Here is a 16,491-nt window from a genome sequence, read left to right as displayed (position 1 = left end):
ACTGGGTTTTTAGCATTCTTAGGTGTAATTTTCCACCTTCATTAACGCATTCTATACGCGCTTCTAGTAAGTTTTGGGCATCTGCAGTTGATGTGGACGAGTACTAACCATTAGTGGTCCGCAAATATGGAACTCTCGTGACAGAAAAAAGTTTCTACCCAGTCATAATGCAGAACGAAAACTATGCACATAACTAAAACTTATCATTAAACATTTGAAATTAGCCTAAAAACTATGCAAATCACCGCAGTTTAATTGTTCTGGGTTATATATATAGAAAGCTTCTTCCAGTAGCACCTTTTCTTAATAGGAAAGCTCCCAGTGCAAGCTCTGTGTCTTGTCAAAAGTCTCGGTTATACAGCTCATTACTTTGTCTTAGAAGTGATTTTAGTACATTCTCATGTGTTCTGACATTTTATTTAAAGATTAATTCTACTGAAAACATTTTGACAGTTGATATGATGTTGTCTATGAACAGGTCCACGAGACAGGACGCGCGGAGTAACCAGGCAACGTCGAGGGAGCCTAGATATCCGAGGGAACATTGCGAGCCACGGGCTACAGCGCCGAGGGCAGAAAACCGTGAGCCACAATTACAGCCAAGAGAACAGCGCTGCAGGGACGACGGATGGAAGGAAGACAATGAATTTCTGCAGGCTCGTGATCGCCGCGGCGCGCCTCGTGACAGTCGCGGCGATTACCCCATGCAGGAGTACTCCCGCAGAGAGCGCCCCTCGGAGAACCTTTCCGGGAGACCTCAGACGCCCGCTGCCGAAGAGAGCAACAGAGAGTCTCGCTTCCAGATGCACGGACCGGGTTCCAGGCCTCCCTCTGCACCAGAAGACGTCCGCAGACCTGCTCAAGATTACGAACCCAGATCCCGCAGCCCGCCCTACGGGCAGTACGACAAGCGGCACGAGTATTACCCCAGGGCGGAGGAGGAGGAGCAACGCAGGGCAGCGCGCGATGAGCCCAGGAGGCGCCAGGTCGGTGAGATCAGGCGGGGAGACGGTGGCGCACAGATGGTACGTCAGGACGAGTCCAGGAAGGCCGACAAGCCGAGGCGGTCCGAGTACGACGACGCGAGGCAGAGAGCCAACAGGCAGCCGTCACCGACGGACCACGGTCGCTGGGATGGAGATTACGAAGGACGCGGTCGGCCACAGCAAGCGAATGATTCTCGTCGGCCGCTGAGACGGGAGCCCGAGCACGACGACTACGGTCAGAGGGAGGCGCGTCCTCAGCAACGGACGCCGACGGGTAGTCCCTGGTCTTCGTACGAGGATTACGACGCGAAAAGAAGCAGAGCCGACCCAAGGCGCCCGGCCGAGGACTACGGCCGCGAACGGTTAGCTCGACTTTACTTATTATTGTCGTGTTCCTTCTCTCTAAAATAACCATCGCGCCGCCAGTCAGCTTGCTTCGAGATGAAGGCGATCGATCGCCGTAAAATGGGATTCAGATGAAAGCGAAAGAACTATGTGCTGAATGGCGAAAGAGAAGACATGTTCATCTTTTGCCGAGCGGAGAGCTTTCTCTTACGGGATGAGAAAACAAAAAGGGTGGCGCACACTGACGACCGCTTGCTCGAGAAGGATTACGACCTCTGCGCAGACGGCGCTTGCCACTCGGCTCAAAATGACGGTGCACTGACCAAGGCTTTGTCGCTTAGCTAGGATCCTTTGAGACGCTAATCAACGCCCGGAATGGTTCAATGGGCGCGACAGCTTAGCGAGAAATCTCATACCTGCAAAAAAAAAGTATGTTTCGTTCCTGCGTGTGTCGATGCGGTATTTCGTTTTCATTCTGTTTCAACCATAAGTACACGAAGGGTGCCATCGGACCTACCATTAAAAAAAAAAAATCTGCTGTGTTCCGTGGCGTGTAAAGAGCGGCTATTTTTAGAAATTGTCTAAGTACGTAGACAGAAATTTTTTTATCCGGTCAAGGAGCTCTCATTATCAAGGCCAATATTAAAACCCATAATCTATGGATATTGTCGCATATCCTAGAAGCGCATTTGTGTACATATAGCACATCTTGTTCCAATATATGAAAGGAGTTTATAAGTAATTGTAGTATATCTGCGGGTTGGTCGGAATCTTTCTGCTGTTTATGGGTAATCAACAGCCATAGCTGTCGCAAAGATTCAAGACACTTGCCACACGTCCTAGCAGTATGCATGCCAAAGTTCGCAGACAGATGCACTCGTCGTTTGACTGCCACCCATTCAGACGGCCAGAATAAAAAAAAATAACTTATATTGGCTCCCTTCTGCAATATCTTCCTTGTGATTAGGTCCCATGTGGAGAGGCCCGAAGCGTGCAAATTTGCAGTGCAGAATACAGACCGTTCTATACAATGCTACAGATCGGCAGGGATCTAGAGCGCTACTTAATTTGTATTGAGAAAAGGGTGCAGAGGTCTTCTTGTAGACATTCCTGAGCTACCCTCTTATTTCCTCCTTTACATGACACTGGGGTAAGAGAAATAAAGAGAGAAGTAGCAATGCCTGTATTGCCCGAGAGCTGCATCTGTATAGCTCCCAAGCGTAACACTGACGTAATTATAGTTATGTCAATAATCCGAAACAGTGTTAAACCAACAGCCGAATCACCAGAGTGAGGCGTTGAGCAGACACTGCACATAAAGTGTTTTCTCAGCAGCGCGTCTGAGCAGAGACGAATTTCGGCACTGTGTTGTTGTTCTCTCCTTCCTGTCGTTGATCTCGTTCTTGTCCTCGTCGCCATCTTCGTCGTTGTTGTTTGCGAATCTACTCATTCAAACAATTGCTTCAGTTGTGCTGGCAGATAGAGAAACCGGAAATGAGTAGAGAGCTGAGGCAGCGCCACGCGTTTTGGGTTGCTTCAATTAAACGCATTTTTTTTCCTTCACGACCCCGCAAATGAGATTTTCCAAGAATGAAGGCATTCCATGGAATGGTGTTGTGCGAGTACACAACGCTCCAGGCAAAGGACATCCTTTACGCTCGCCCGTTTTCATAGAGTGCCGTACGTTTACCCAACGAGCACTCAAATTACGCTGACGCACAGCGAGCTCTGGAACATTTTCTCAAGTATCTCGTTCGCGGCCGCAGATTATTCATCTGAGTAGACAAATGAACGACGGTTGTTGACGTCAGCATCGAATTTCCACCAAAGTGCGTTTGTAGAAACTAACGCTCTGTGTTGCTTTCACTTCTTTCTTTTTCTCCTTGAAGCCCAATAATGAGTGAAACCGAAGCCCTAGAAATGTCTAAATTGTAAGCTCTGGGCGTCCATGACCCGCCTTCCAACCCTTCCTGAGTGAAACATGTTTATTACCCCTCCATTAGGCTTCAGTAACACGACGATTACGACAGCATCGGCATAGAGAGCAGCACTTGTCACGCTCCTTTTCCTCCCGCGCTATCACTTGTTTTGAAACGCCGACCAGAAAACAATATTCACCATTTGAATAAAAGATCAGATTACTGCTGAAACTGCGGCTGATAAGTGGCATGTGAACGGGGAAAGAATTCGCTGATGTGCTTGCTAATAAAATGACGTCGAAATATGTATTATATCCGCGTAACCAGAGTACACGTTCAGGAAGCGTGGACCAGAAAGCAAGGAAATATGTAGCTGCGGAGAAACGCGACGCATAACCGCTTTAACGAACCAAAAACGCTGTTCGGTTTTAAATTCCAGAGAGGGCCATATAACATAAAGTCGTTGAATGGATTAACGATGCGCTTGACGGCGTGCATTTGTTGCAGCGAGGATAACTAGTTGAGGTTTCTTGTTTCTTAGCATAATTTCGCAAAGCCGGCAACCTCCTCATCAGCAGGGGTAGCAAAGATGTACAAGTGCACCAATAAGATATATTCCTGATTTCCTTCACTCAGGAATGTTAACCAGTAACGTTGTTTTCGGGAAACGGAAGCTGCTGGATACAAAAAAAAATCAAAAACAAAACGCTTTTGTGAAAAAGATTTGCAAAGATATAAATACCTTCTGCCACTCTCGCCTTTTTTTTAATTTTGCTATTGATACCAAGGTATTAGCATTTTGCAATGTTTTTTGTGTTTCTTTTGTCTAGTTAAAGCGACTGAAAAGCAAATTAACGCGAAGCATTACGTGGGAGGCTCTCCACAGGTTTCATAGGTATAAATCCAGCTGCTTTAAAAACAATTTCTCGCCTGCAAATCCGAAATGAAATTGCGCAATCTTAAATTACACTATGTAATGCCTATTATATGACAAAATGATTAGAATATAAGAAGCAGTTAATTAATAAGCATAAACAAAGCTAAAAAAATCTGGTTTCGGTCTCACAACGGTGCCCGAATATCTCGTTTGAGTGCCCGGATAACGGCGGCCTTCATGTTCCCTCCACTCAAGGTCACATGAAGGCCGCCGACAGCGGGAGCAAAAAGCATTTCGCGACTAGTACAGGCACCGTTCGTATTTTTGTTAGGAGTGTGCATCGCTCATCCAAAGTAGGTGCTTGAAAAAAAGCCTGTCTTTATTAGTGTATGTCGCCTAAGTATTCATTTATGACGACTCACATTACCATACGGTAATAAGTTGGTTCTAAAAGCTTTCTGGGCACAAAGCTCACGTCACCCTAGCTTCTTGCTTTGTCAGAAGCCAGTGTCTCATCGAGCAAGGATGCTCAGATGGCAGCGCACAAGCCGTACGCACTCATTGGCGCAGCTGCCTGACCAATAGGAGACGGTCATGCTTTACCTTCTCATAATCGATAGGTGATGTACTCAGGCGCTTCTCGCCCGCTCTCCTCAGCCGGTGCTCCCGGTGCCAGTGACTGGGGATAATGATGTTGACGTTTACAATTCAACACGTACACGGCAATACCTTAATAAATGTGTGAAGTATTTAGCCTAGCTCTTCCATGGACGCCACCGTCCTTCCGCCTCAACGCGATGGAGTAATAATAGACTATGTTTATATGTTCCGCGTAGACATATCAAATACACTGAAAGACGTCTTTAACAGCAGTATCCATAGTCAGGCGCTCAGCATCACAGCACAGCAATGTTTCGTACAACAATACCTCCCCTCCCCCCTCTCATTTTGGTCGCATTTTTCTTATATTGCCCGTAATTTCATTTTTTTCCCACCGGGAGTCTTTCTGGGCAGAGTGTGTAGACATGCAACTTAAAAAATGCTGCTGAATATGTTTTTATATTTTTTCGATCTGCCATGAGGACGAAGTCATAGCGTCGAAGCTTGGGCGTGTTGGTGCAACACTGGAGGGAACACAGCGCAAAAGAACAGGGAAGGGCGACCAGTCCAAGGGTCTTCTTCTGCGCTGTGTTCCCTCCACTGAAGTCATGGGCTGGAAATAGCGGTAATGCTGAGCGCTGCAGCAATTGGACTTCCGCGCTGAATTCCTGGAGACAGGAGAACACCGGAGAAAATAGTGGCGACTGGATGAGGCATATGCGTCTGATGAAATAAAAGTGTGGAAACTTCGTAGTACATTCAAAATTGCGACGAAATGCCAGCATCTTCACCCAGCAAGGCTCGTAGAAGACGTCCGTTTTTCAGAGGCGCTGTATAACTCAAAGAGGATAGAAGTGTGAACTGGTCAGCAGCCAAGATTGGCAAAATAGGTTTACAATATTGGTTGAAAATAAGCAGAGAAAAGAGTGAAACAACTGAAGCTGTCGAAGGTGTAAGTATAGCAGTACAGAAACAGAGACTGGAATGAAGAGAGAAAACATCAGAAAGAGATCGCCAAGTGTGCTAAGCTCAAAAAAAAAAAAAAAAACAGAAATGTAATGAAAGCGATTATAACAAGTAGGCTATGTGACTGTTGCTGCCCTCATTCAAAAGGAATGCCACAAAACAATAATAATCATTATCAAGCGACATTGCGTTAATTCGCGAACATCATGCTAGATTATATCACTATAGTTTATGGTCATTCCATTTCGACCAAACACATCGAGACATATTTTGTTTGATTGGCAGTCCCCGTAAGTCAAAACGGTCGTGCCAAGAACCGAAAGCAGTCGGCATAGGCCACAACATTTTTTTTTCTAACGTGTACCAACGCGAGGTTTCGATCGTGAACCGTCGTGGCGACAATTCCCGCAGGTCCCCGACGCCGCCTCAGCCGCTAGACGCGTCCCGTTACCTTCGCCCCGAAGACGGAGAGTTGCGAGTCAAGAAGCGGCCCGCGTCGGCCCACTACAGCCGCGACAGCGGCCACTTCGACTACGGTCCGGGCCCGCTGGGCTACAACGTGCCGTCACCGCACTCGCGACCCCGCAGCATGATGATGATGGGCGAGGACGACGAGGACGACGTTCGTCCCGGCGGCGGCTCCACGAGCCTGAAGCGCGAGGAGAGCTTCGTCCAGAAGATCCTGCCCCGCTACGAGTCCACCACCGGAGGTGCACTGCGCACCGGGCCGGCGCCCGTTGGAGGCGTGCCGGCAGTCGGGCCAGCCAGCTTGCGCAGAGGTCAGCCGCGGCTTCAGTGACCATCGTTGGATGTCGAAGCACCCTTCTTTCGTAAGAACACTTGCCCCTCAGGTGGTTTAGAAGCACAGGCTGCCCCCGAGCGGAGGGTCCCATTCCTTTATACTCAGTCGCGCCCACGGTGTGGTCGCGCCATCCCTTAATCAGCAGGGCTACGCATGTTTCTGGCGATAACGGCGACCAAGGATCCTCCCTGTTGTTGCATTCAAAGAACTGCTTACCTCCCGCCTTTACCCCGGAAAGCCGGCAACCAATGGCAGGCCATTATGAGAAGCCCGTCACCGCTTAATTTTCATTTTTGCATACACTGCGGAACTTGTTTTTTTTTTTTTCGGACTCGACCAACCCAAGTAAAAAAATAAGGGGGAAGGGTGGGGCGGTGGGGCATACGGCGGAAAAAGAAGAAGACAGGAGACGCGCTCCCGGTTTGCTACCTTCCCCGGTGGAAGGACACAAAAGGACGAAAAGAGAGAAATGAGAGAAAGCGAGAGCTATACACACGTCAAAGTGTACAGCGAGTCAAAAAAAGGTCGCGTAGGCCTGTGAAAAAATAGGTGTTTTTTCTAAATATAGTCAAGGCCTTCAGCAAGTGCCCCTCCCCCCCCAAAAAAAAGATTCCTGGCCACGGGCCTGATATTATATATATATATATATATATATATATATATATATATATATATATATATATATATATATATATATATATATATATATATATATATGTTTAATGTCATCACCCTCTCGTTAATTCGGTCATATTTGGCAGCGACCCCGTTAATTCGGAAGATCCTCGGAGATCGCCGGGCGCGCAGCGCCCCAAATGTGCGACGCAAAAAAAAAAAAAAGCGGAAAACGGCGTTTGCAGACAACCGAAACGAGGCGGCGCTGTCCGCATCGCTATCTTCATCAGTTAGTGACTACGGTTTTGCCGACATGCGGATCCGGCACTCCGCAGCTTCATTTTAACTTGATGCAATGCGGGCGCAATGTCACAAATCTCAAACATGGCAGAAGCTGTTGAAGATGAAGAGCTTTCAGCCGTGGTGGGCAGGCTGGCATAAAACTCGTTTGCTACATCGCGATGGACGAGCTATCAGTTCCCGGCCATTTCACCTGCGAAAGAACTGTACCGTCACATGCGTGTGGTCGTGGTGGCGGTATACGTAACCAGGGAGAGGTTCTTAAAAGCCCCGAGCTCTCAGTCCAGCTGTCGGCAGTCCAGGAGGCCTGCGGACGGGCGGAGGGCCACGGTATTTCAGTACCGGCGTGGGCGCGTCTAGCAACTGCGGCGGACCCCCATTCGGGTGTTCCCTGATCGGAGTTTCCCAGGAGCAAATAAAGTTCATTTCACCTCACCTCAGAGCACGTTTCGCGCAAATTAAACACTGGAGTCTGGCGCCGTGGTCGCATTGAGAACGAAGTTGGAGGAGGACGAAATTGCGGGTTTTATGCTGTCCTTATGCAAAATAAATGCAGGATCTACATTACATATTCATGAAGAAAATGAAAGTGTATTGATGTAATTGACATTGGTTTATCGTTTTCCTGTTACTTTCAATAATTCGGTATTCGGCTAATTCGGACATTTTTTTCCGGTGCCGTGAAATCCTGTGTGTGTGTGCGTGTGTGTGTGTGTGTGTGTGTGTGTGTGTGTGTGTGTGTGTGTGTGTGTGTGTGTGTGCGCGTGTGCGTGTGCGTGTGCGTGTGCGTGTGCGTGTGTGTGTGTGTGTGTGTGTGTGTGTGTGTGTGTGTGTGTGTGTGTGTGTGTGTGTGTGTGTGTGTGTATATAAATGGAAGAGCCATACAATTGCTTGGAGTCGCTTGCAGCTACCCAGGTCAGCTGTGTTTTGAAGTATTTGCGTCAGGTGGAAGTGTCTTTAGCCGGCTCTTGTCGTTTTGCCTTCAGTAGTTAAAAGTAAAAGTAAAGTGTAGTCTAACTGTACGCACATCCATGTCTCTCAAATAATTAATTTTCCTTAATTAACATATCGCCAAATGAAAACACGCCTAGAGCTGCGCTCACATTTCGCATTGTAGGATGAATCGTAATCGTGAGCAATTTTTTTTTCCTTCACTTGACCTCCTTTTGCGTCTTGCCTGCTTTGCTCTCTTATATGTTAATTTTCTCCAACGCCTTTTGACGTATTTACGAAGTTCATCTTCGCTTTGATGTTTATGCCTTAATGAATGGAGAAGGGTGTCCAGCCAGATAGCGAGAAGGTAACGATCGAGGTCTGCGATCAAAGTCCTGCATCATGTATCTACTTCCTCGATAGTAAATGATGAAGAGGTATTTCGTACTGGTGTTACATATGCATGTGTCACGCGGTGACTAAGCTATGTGTGTGCGTGTGTGTGTGTGTGTGTGTGTGTGTGTGTGTGTGTGTGTGTGTGTGTGTGTGTGTGTGTGTGTGTGTGTGTGTGTGTGTGTGTGTGTGTGTGTGTGTGTGTGTGTGTGTGTGTGTGTGTGCGCGCGCGCGCGCTTGCGTTTTCTTTTCCAATTCATCATTCCCAAATGGGCCAGGAGCTTTTCTCAGCGGGTATATATACTTTGGTGTTTTGCTTTTTCGTAATAAAGTCTTTGTCGCTAATTTGTGCTTGTCTATACCTTGTTCTTTAACTGCCATTGTGCTCTGTTTTTCCCGCTGTATTTGTTTCAATTCTCTGCGTTCATACCTGAAAAGGTGGTCGCGTATGTGCAGTACTACGTGTGCGACTGCTACATGAAGTACTGGTATAATAGACTAGCTTCCCCATTATGGGGAGCCCAGTTTGCGCATGCCTATGCTGGTATACGGAGCAGAAACCTGGAGACTTACAAAGAGGGTTCAACTTAAATTGAGGACGACGCAGCGAGCGATGGAAAGGAAAATGATAGGTGTAACCTTAAGAGACAGGAAGAGAGCAGAGTGGGTCAGGGAACAAACGGGGGTTAAGGATATCATAGTTGAAATTAAGAAGAAGAAATGGATGTGGGCCGGCCACGTAGCACGTCGGCAGGATAACCGGTGGTCATTAAGGGTAACTGACTGGATTCCAAGAGAGGGCAAACGCGTGAGGGGAAGACAGAAAATTAGGTGGGTAGATGAGATTAAGAAGTTTGTAGGTATAACGTGGCAACAGAAAGCACAGGACCGGGTTGATTGGCGGAACATGGGAGAGGCCTTTGCCCTGCAGTGGGCGTAGACAGGCTGATGATGATGATGATGATGATGATGCTGGTATACATTTAGCTTCAAGGCCTCCCCCCTCCAGTCTCATCCATTTAACGTCGTTCCACTGTAGTATGCCGTGTTTAACTTCTCCGTTATGTGACTTGTACTACGAGACACAATCTAAGATGTGCAAGTAACAAGCTTGCAGTAATTACCCGCGTAATTACATACGTCAAGTTGGGCGTCACTATTGCGAAATTTAAGTCGGGCAGTAATGAAATCACTATTTACCAAAAATGCGGATACTATAGATTCTGAGAAAACATGTCCTTCAAGGCACATTGGCATGTCACTTTACACTTTCCCAAGCATCCTCCCTCACGCACTGTAACTTGATAAGTGAAGCATCAATGTAATTTTGGACCTGTATGTACAAATGGTGCTAGTCGCATAGTAACTATTAAATGAAAATTATCTCATTGATGCCAGTCTGGAATTCCACAAATACAATGTGTCTACAAGCAAATTAATCTAGACAGAGCGCTGAGCTTCGCATCAGCGCTCGGTCTCGTCTCTTCTATCCCCTCCGGTCGTTCGCGCTGTTAAGCACTCTTTGTCATGTTATACCAACACGCCCAATCCTACTGTCTCTTAATCTAAACACTTACTAAAGAAAGCAATGTTTTTACATAGCTGAGTACCGCGATTTGTCACTCAGGTTTTGTCCGACTCATCCATCAATCCATTCCAAGTTCCCTATATGTGCGTGACTTCACTGTTTCATAGCAAAAACAGTAAGCGGTGCACAAGATTATGTACAACTACTTCCATACCAGCGCAAATGTATTCATTCGTGAGATATTTCGTCTAGAAATGCCAGTGCATGACGGATCGCTGCCTGATGCCAGAATTACTATCATGTGGGTGGCAATTTGGGCTTGAACTGATGGTAGCGCAGGCTAAGGTGTCGATTGTGTCTTTCTTTTCTCCTTGTCCTCAGCCTGCGCTACCATCGGTTATCATACTATCATGTGATCACTGTTTATCAGCGAACCTGTGCCGCTGCCTATTAATATTGACACTGCCTGTATAACCAAAAAGAGCATGACTGTGACAGCGAGTACCGTAAAATGCCGAGCAAGCGCACCCCTCCCTTTTCCGGGAGATTTGAAATAAGCGCCAATGACCGAGCAAGCGCCCCATCCCTGCTCCTCCCCTGCGGCCACTTTTTTTTTTTCCAGGGCGAGCATCGCTTGTGTAAAAAGAACCACAAGAATAAGTACACTGAATGCGTATCTAATGTTGTTTATGAAATTCCGTTGACATGTGGCCGGTCGTATATTAGTCAAAGCGGTCGCTGCTTCAATGGTTTGACAATGACGAGGGCGAATAAAAACAGTAAATAAATAAAGCATTTCATTAGAAACATGGATGGGCATTTTTTTTATTTTTAGCGGCTCTCCCGCCGCGATCTTGAACTTCGGTCCAGGGCCGAGCGAACGCCCCCCCCCCCCCCCCCCCCAATCTGGTCGGATTATCCATCACTGTAAGGGGAGGGGGCGCTTGCTCGGCCTTTTACGGTACACATATGAGACGGTGCGCAGCACTTTCATGTGATGTTTTACGTTGTTAAGGCTTATAAAGATTAACATTAAATCTGCCTGACGATAGCTTCCGATAGCACAGATACAGAGCAAAACGTGTGCAATACGTTGCGTCTCATATACCGTAGATATCATCACTAAAATGTCGGAGGAATTTATGTCTTTAATTATAATGCAACTAAAGAAAAACACCTTCATTACTGTTCTCTAAAAATGAAGATGATGAAAATGAAAATCTCGGAGGCGACGTGCTATAGCATTTCCGTCGTATCCACTGACAACGAGGTTCCCGTGTGTCTACCTAGAGGCCGCTAAGCTTAATCAACAGACAATTACCGGCAGTACGCATTTGCCAACATTCGTGCCGACGATACTCATCGCCCTGAAACATTATTTGCGTTGCGGTTATTTAAGAAGAATTCGACCTGCCAAATAAAGGCCTCGAAATAGCGGGAAGCGGTTAAACAGATCGTGTTTGACTGGAATTCTCTCTCTCTCTCTCTCTCTCTCTGTATGCGTGTGCGCGTGCGTGCGCGTGAGTCATGTTATTGTAAGGGCCGATGCCTTAAGATAACATGACTTCATTATTATATGAGCTATCATTTTATCTTAATTGCAGTGCTGTAGACATGTGTACCAACATGCCAATGCAAGGCAGAACCACATTATTTGAATTTGCAATTGCTACGTTACAGTAGTAGGTTCTTATGATCGTCTAAAATGAATCGTATAATTATAGCCATTGATATATTCCACGCCACCCTGTTAGTAAAGGTTTTGCGTAAGTCGAGTCGCCAATCAACTGTCCCTGTTCATTGTTATCGCCCAAGCCCAAGCAGAGTCGTTCCATTGGTTGTGGCGGTGGTGGTTATGCGGAATGCAGGCGTACCTGGCTTTGCGAGGCTTGTTGAATCATAGTTCGGCGAATACAAGCGCGCTCCATAAGCAGTTACATCGCAAGATCTCCTGACCGGTCTTTACCACCAAGCGACAAAGTGGCGGCAACATAGCAGCCTTATATCAAACCCGATCCCAACTACCAGGCTGGTTTTTCTCCTATGGGCGATTAGCGAGATTAAAGGATGACTAGTAGCGTAATGAACTAAATAAAAGGGAAAGTAATGCGGCCTTTTAAGTTCAAGCGCTGCTGGTTCCTCGTCGTCCTTGTAATGTCTCGCACTACAACGGCCCCTTAAAAGTTAAAGATGTCCAATGTTGCTTGATAGGAGAGTGCGAAGAAAAAAAAAAACAGGAACGCACATTGGGAGGAAGAGTGGTCGTCGACCTGATGCTACAGAGGAATCCGCATGGAAAGGAAGGAAGAAAACATTTTCTTGCGAAATCGTGTTAGTGCATCTGCTTGCTTCGATAAGATCACCTTGGAAAAACTATGTTGTGGGAGCAGGCACGACGAAGCGAGTTGCGATGCATCGAGGCGAGTTCCCAGCAGGAATAATGAATGTAGGAGCCACGAGCACGCCGCCAGGAGGTGTCGAGTCGGTGGTATACAGGAACAGGATTACCGGGGAATTGAACTGTGGTCTTATCATAGGCGCAAATATAGTGCCTTGATCGGGGTCATGTCATGGCACAGCAATATTCGCTTACGAGTGGGAACCTCTGTCGGCAATTGACGTTCAATTTGCGTTCTTTGCTTGTGTGTATTGGCTACTTTTTGCCATTATTATTCAGATCACGAGGTTGTCAACCTTTCCTTATAGTGACCCTGCATTCAGACTACAGACAGAATTCACTCATACAAAATATACTCATATACTCATACAGAACTCATATAGACTCATTTCACTCATACAAAAACAATTTCACGCGTATGCTAAGACGCGTGAAAATGAATGCTCCATTTGTTATAGCTAAACAGCATCGGTAATGACTGAGGTTATACAACACCAATCAGTAATTATTATACCGAACATTCTTCGGTAATGCTTTCCTTGATAGGATATATTAGTTCCAACTAACGATACAGTGGTGTCGGCTAGTGCTCGCCTATACAAAATACAGCTATGCCGAAAGTTTGACAGTCGATGTCAAAATAATCTTTTTATGCTTGATTTCTAAGCATTGGGAATACATATCGGCCTGCCTTTCGATGCAGAGCATCAGTTGTGAGGGGGTTTTCTCTTGCGACTTTTTAGAGCGTTTTTCTTTTCTTCAAACTGTGCTTCTTGTTCCGAAGGTTCCGTTGCTAAACACTTATTTATTATTATTATTATTATTATTATTATTATTATTATTATTATTATTATTATTATTATTATTATTATTATTATTATTATTATTATTATTATTATTATTATTATTATTATTGCACCGTGTGAACTATGCGTCAGGAGAAGCTCCAACAGCCTACGTACCTCATAAAGTCAGAAACCGGACCAAGTGAATAATAGACCCTAGAGCCGTACAGATGGCGACAACGTCGGATGTCGAAAAATGGTTCACTGACAAACGCATCAGAGAACGGCTTCTACTTACTACTAGTGATATTTTTTTTCTTGAAGTTAGCTGGCTTGCTATGACGGACAATAACAGAGACAATAACGCAAATGTTCAGCAAAGATCATCGGAATTTCTTAGGCCACCTGCGGCTCGCCAGGCTGCCCCAAATATCGTTTCGTTCCTCGACTCCTCCTGTTCTTGCAGACGTATGCCAGCCGAAAGAAAAATCTAACCCGCGGATTACAGGCTTGGTAACGACTGCCTCGGATCTATTCTTTCCCGTTTTTGTCAGCGCGAATATCCAGACAAGCTAGTCATAACATGGGTGTTGCGCAGCCAAAGTCAATGACTGAGTGTGAAAATAAATAACAGTGACTAGGAGAACATACACCTATCCGAGCATCGGCCAGTAAGCGTCTTGGGGGCATTGCCACAATGGTGGAGGAGGGTTGAAAGATGAATCGCAAGGCTTCCTCAGACGACATCGGGGGCATTGGCCAACCTTGCAGTACCGTGTACAAGTGATGAATGCTTGTAACGTGAGAATACGTCACGAAACGAACCAAAAGCTAAAGGGCCGAGAAATTACGCAAAAAAAGGAAAAAAAAAAACCCTGTAAACTACCGAAACGACACGTTGGAACTGTGTGCGATGTTTCGACTTGTACGAGTACTGTCAACCTTAGCAACATCTTCGCATCGTTAATCTTTGTTCTCTTGTCTATTCCCAGCAACAGATAAACGCTTAACAGCTTTCTGATCTGCAGTGTTTCCTGCCGATACGTCTTTTCATTGGCCGCTACTACGAATAACGTACAAGCTAAAAATTCTTATCTGTATACATATACGCGTGCCACCCCTCCTTTTTACAAACCTCTGGCCTTTCTCGATAGCGCGCATTATATATATATATATATATATATATATATATATATATATATATATATATATATATATATATATATATATATATATATATATTTCACACGCACAGTAGAACCCCGCTGATACGTTTTTGAAGGGACCGTAAGAAATAAACATAAGAGCCGGCAAACGCAAGAGCCGAGAAACAAGAACGACTAAATATTTAGTGGTACAGATTTTTCTTTCAATGCTTACTCTTGAAAAAACCGTGCAACATTTCCTGGTGCGTTTACTGATGCCGGAACAGCAGGAAAACTTTTTCGAGCACATGCAGCGTCTTTGAACAAATCAAGTGCCACCACGGCCTGCAGACAAACGGTCACTTTTAGCGATACCTGCGCCCTATTGTCACCGGATGCGCTGGCGTCTCCGAGCGATAATGTAGCACGGTTGGCATAATGTCGGACCACCGTGGGTCATCGTAGACGGTCGAACGCCTCGCGAAAGTGAAAGTACCCCCGAAAGCGACCGTCGGAGAAAATGACCTCTGCTCAACAAACACCTATAAACTTCATTACTGGTGCACGTGTTGGCGCACTAAGCCACGATCTAGCAGACGGATAGAACCGCGGGGCTGAGAACGGTGTCATCCACATAAATGTAATCAACGTATGCGATTCTTTTGGCGTCCACAGCAGTAAGCGTGAAAAAGCTAAGCACACGCAATACGGCCAATGCGACGAGTAAGACCACGAACCGCGCGAACTCTTCCGACAAATAACGATGACGAGACCACGCCAATGCGATGGCGGAAACGAACGTCAACTTCCAAGGCCTTACTTTCGTGAGCGCTAAAAACAAGTTTAAAGCTAATTACTCCATACACGCCATCTTTGCAATACCAATCTCTAAGACTAGTCTTTTGTTCGCGGCAACCGAAAGTACGTTAATGCATGTCGCTTGCGCCACTCATGCGTCTAATCTTCCGGTCAAGCCAGGCCAAGCTGCGTGAAAAGTCAACGTGGCCGCTCTCTTCCGTGGTCGCTCGGCCGGCTGGGAGCGCACTTCGCGACGTATCATGCGGGAACGGTCACGCAGTAGCGACGGATCGGGAAAACGCAGCGGTGAGGAGCGTAATAGCGGGGTTCTACTGTGCGTATATATATATATATATATATATATATATATATATATATATATATATATATATATATATATATATATATATATTCTGCAGACTCGGCGTCCATTTGCATAACTACTTGCAATACAAAGAACTGCGCTACAAGCTCTCTCCTTAATGCTTGCCCGTTTAAAATGGTTCGTCAAGATATAACGTGACACCGGCCAGGAGACGGCGGACAATTTTGTCACTGCTGGACATGCACTATAGAGTGCATGCCCTGTAGAGGGAAATTCCGCGTTCTGTTCTAATATATTATTATTATTATTTTGTTTTTCAGTTTCTCCAAGAGGCCACTAGTAAGAAACACCTAAGCCGACTACTGCGACAATGTTCTGACGACGTGGGCTTTCGGACCGAATGAGTTTGTTTCCTATAATTTTCCTTGCACGCTCGCCCATCTAACGAATAAAACAATAGTAGCATCTTTACAGTCGCCTTCAAGAAGACTCCTTGATATCATGTACACGGGTCGCAATTTTAAAGAGTCTAGACTGTTATCGAACATTTTTCTACTACGTTTTTCAGGAACCAAAGAGTGCAAAATAGTGCACTGGATCAGTAATCAACTTATATGACCGTTAACTTATGTACAGTAATTATATATCTCACGTTTGCAGGACGTTGAACTCCATGCATGCGTTGCAAGCTAACTCGAAGTAACAATAAGTGGCCTTCGTTCCCGGTGCCCATTTATGCGAGTACACGATACATGCACAGAGAACTCGCGAAGAAA

General features: G+C 45.9%; 1 protein-coding gene across 2 annotated transcripts in view; it reads left to right on the top strand.

The window, feature by feature from the left end:
- LOC119382471 (serine/arginine repetitive matrix protein 1) overlaps positions 1-16,491 on the top strand; it is a 71,590-nt gene extending 55,099 nt beyond the window's left edge. The window contains exons 8-10 of one of the 2 annotated variants that reach the window (XM_037650178.2): positions 479-1,348; positions 6,105-6,523; positions 16,036-16,485. In XM_037650178.2, the coding sequence (XP_037506106.1) occupies positions 479-1,348; positions 6,105-6,492 (1,258 nt within the window). In that variant the 3' untranslated portion in view covers positions 6,493-6,523; positions 16,036-16,485. Of the gene's footprint in view, positions 1-478; positions 1,349-6,104; positions 6,524-16,035 lie in introns of both variants that reach the window. The other variant, XM_037650179.2, reaches the window with a different exon arrangement.

The sequence above is a fragment of the Rhipicephalus sanguineus genome, chromosome 2 (genome assembly GCF_013339695.2).
Source record: "Rhipicephalus sanguineus isolate Rsan-2018 chromosome 2, BIME_Rsan_1.4, whole genome shotgun sequence".
NCBI lineage: Eukaryota > Metazoa > Arthropoda > Arachnida > Ixodida > Ixodidae > Rhipicephalus > Rhipicephalus sanguineus.
The sequence above is the reverse complement of the archived record's forward strand: the minus strand, read 5'-3'. Positions and strand labels throughout refer to the sequence as shown.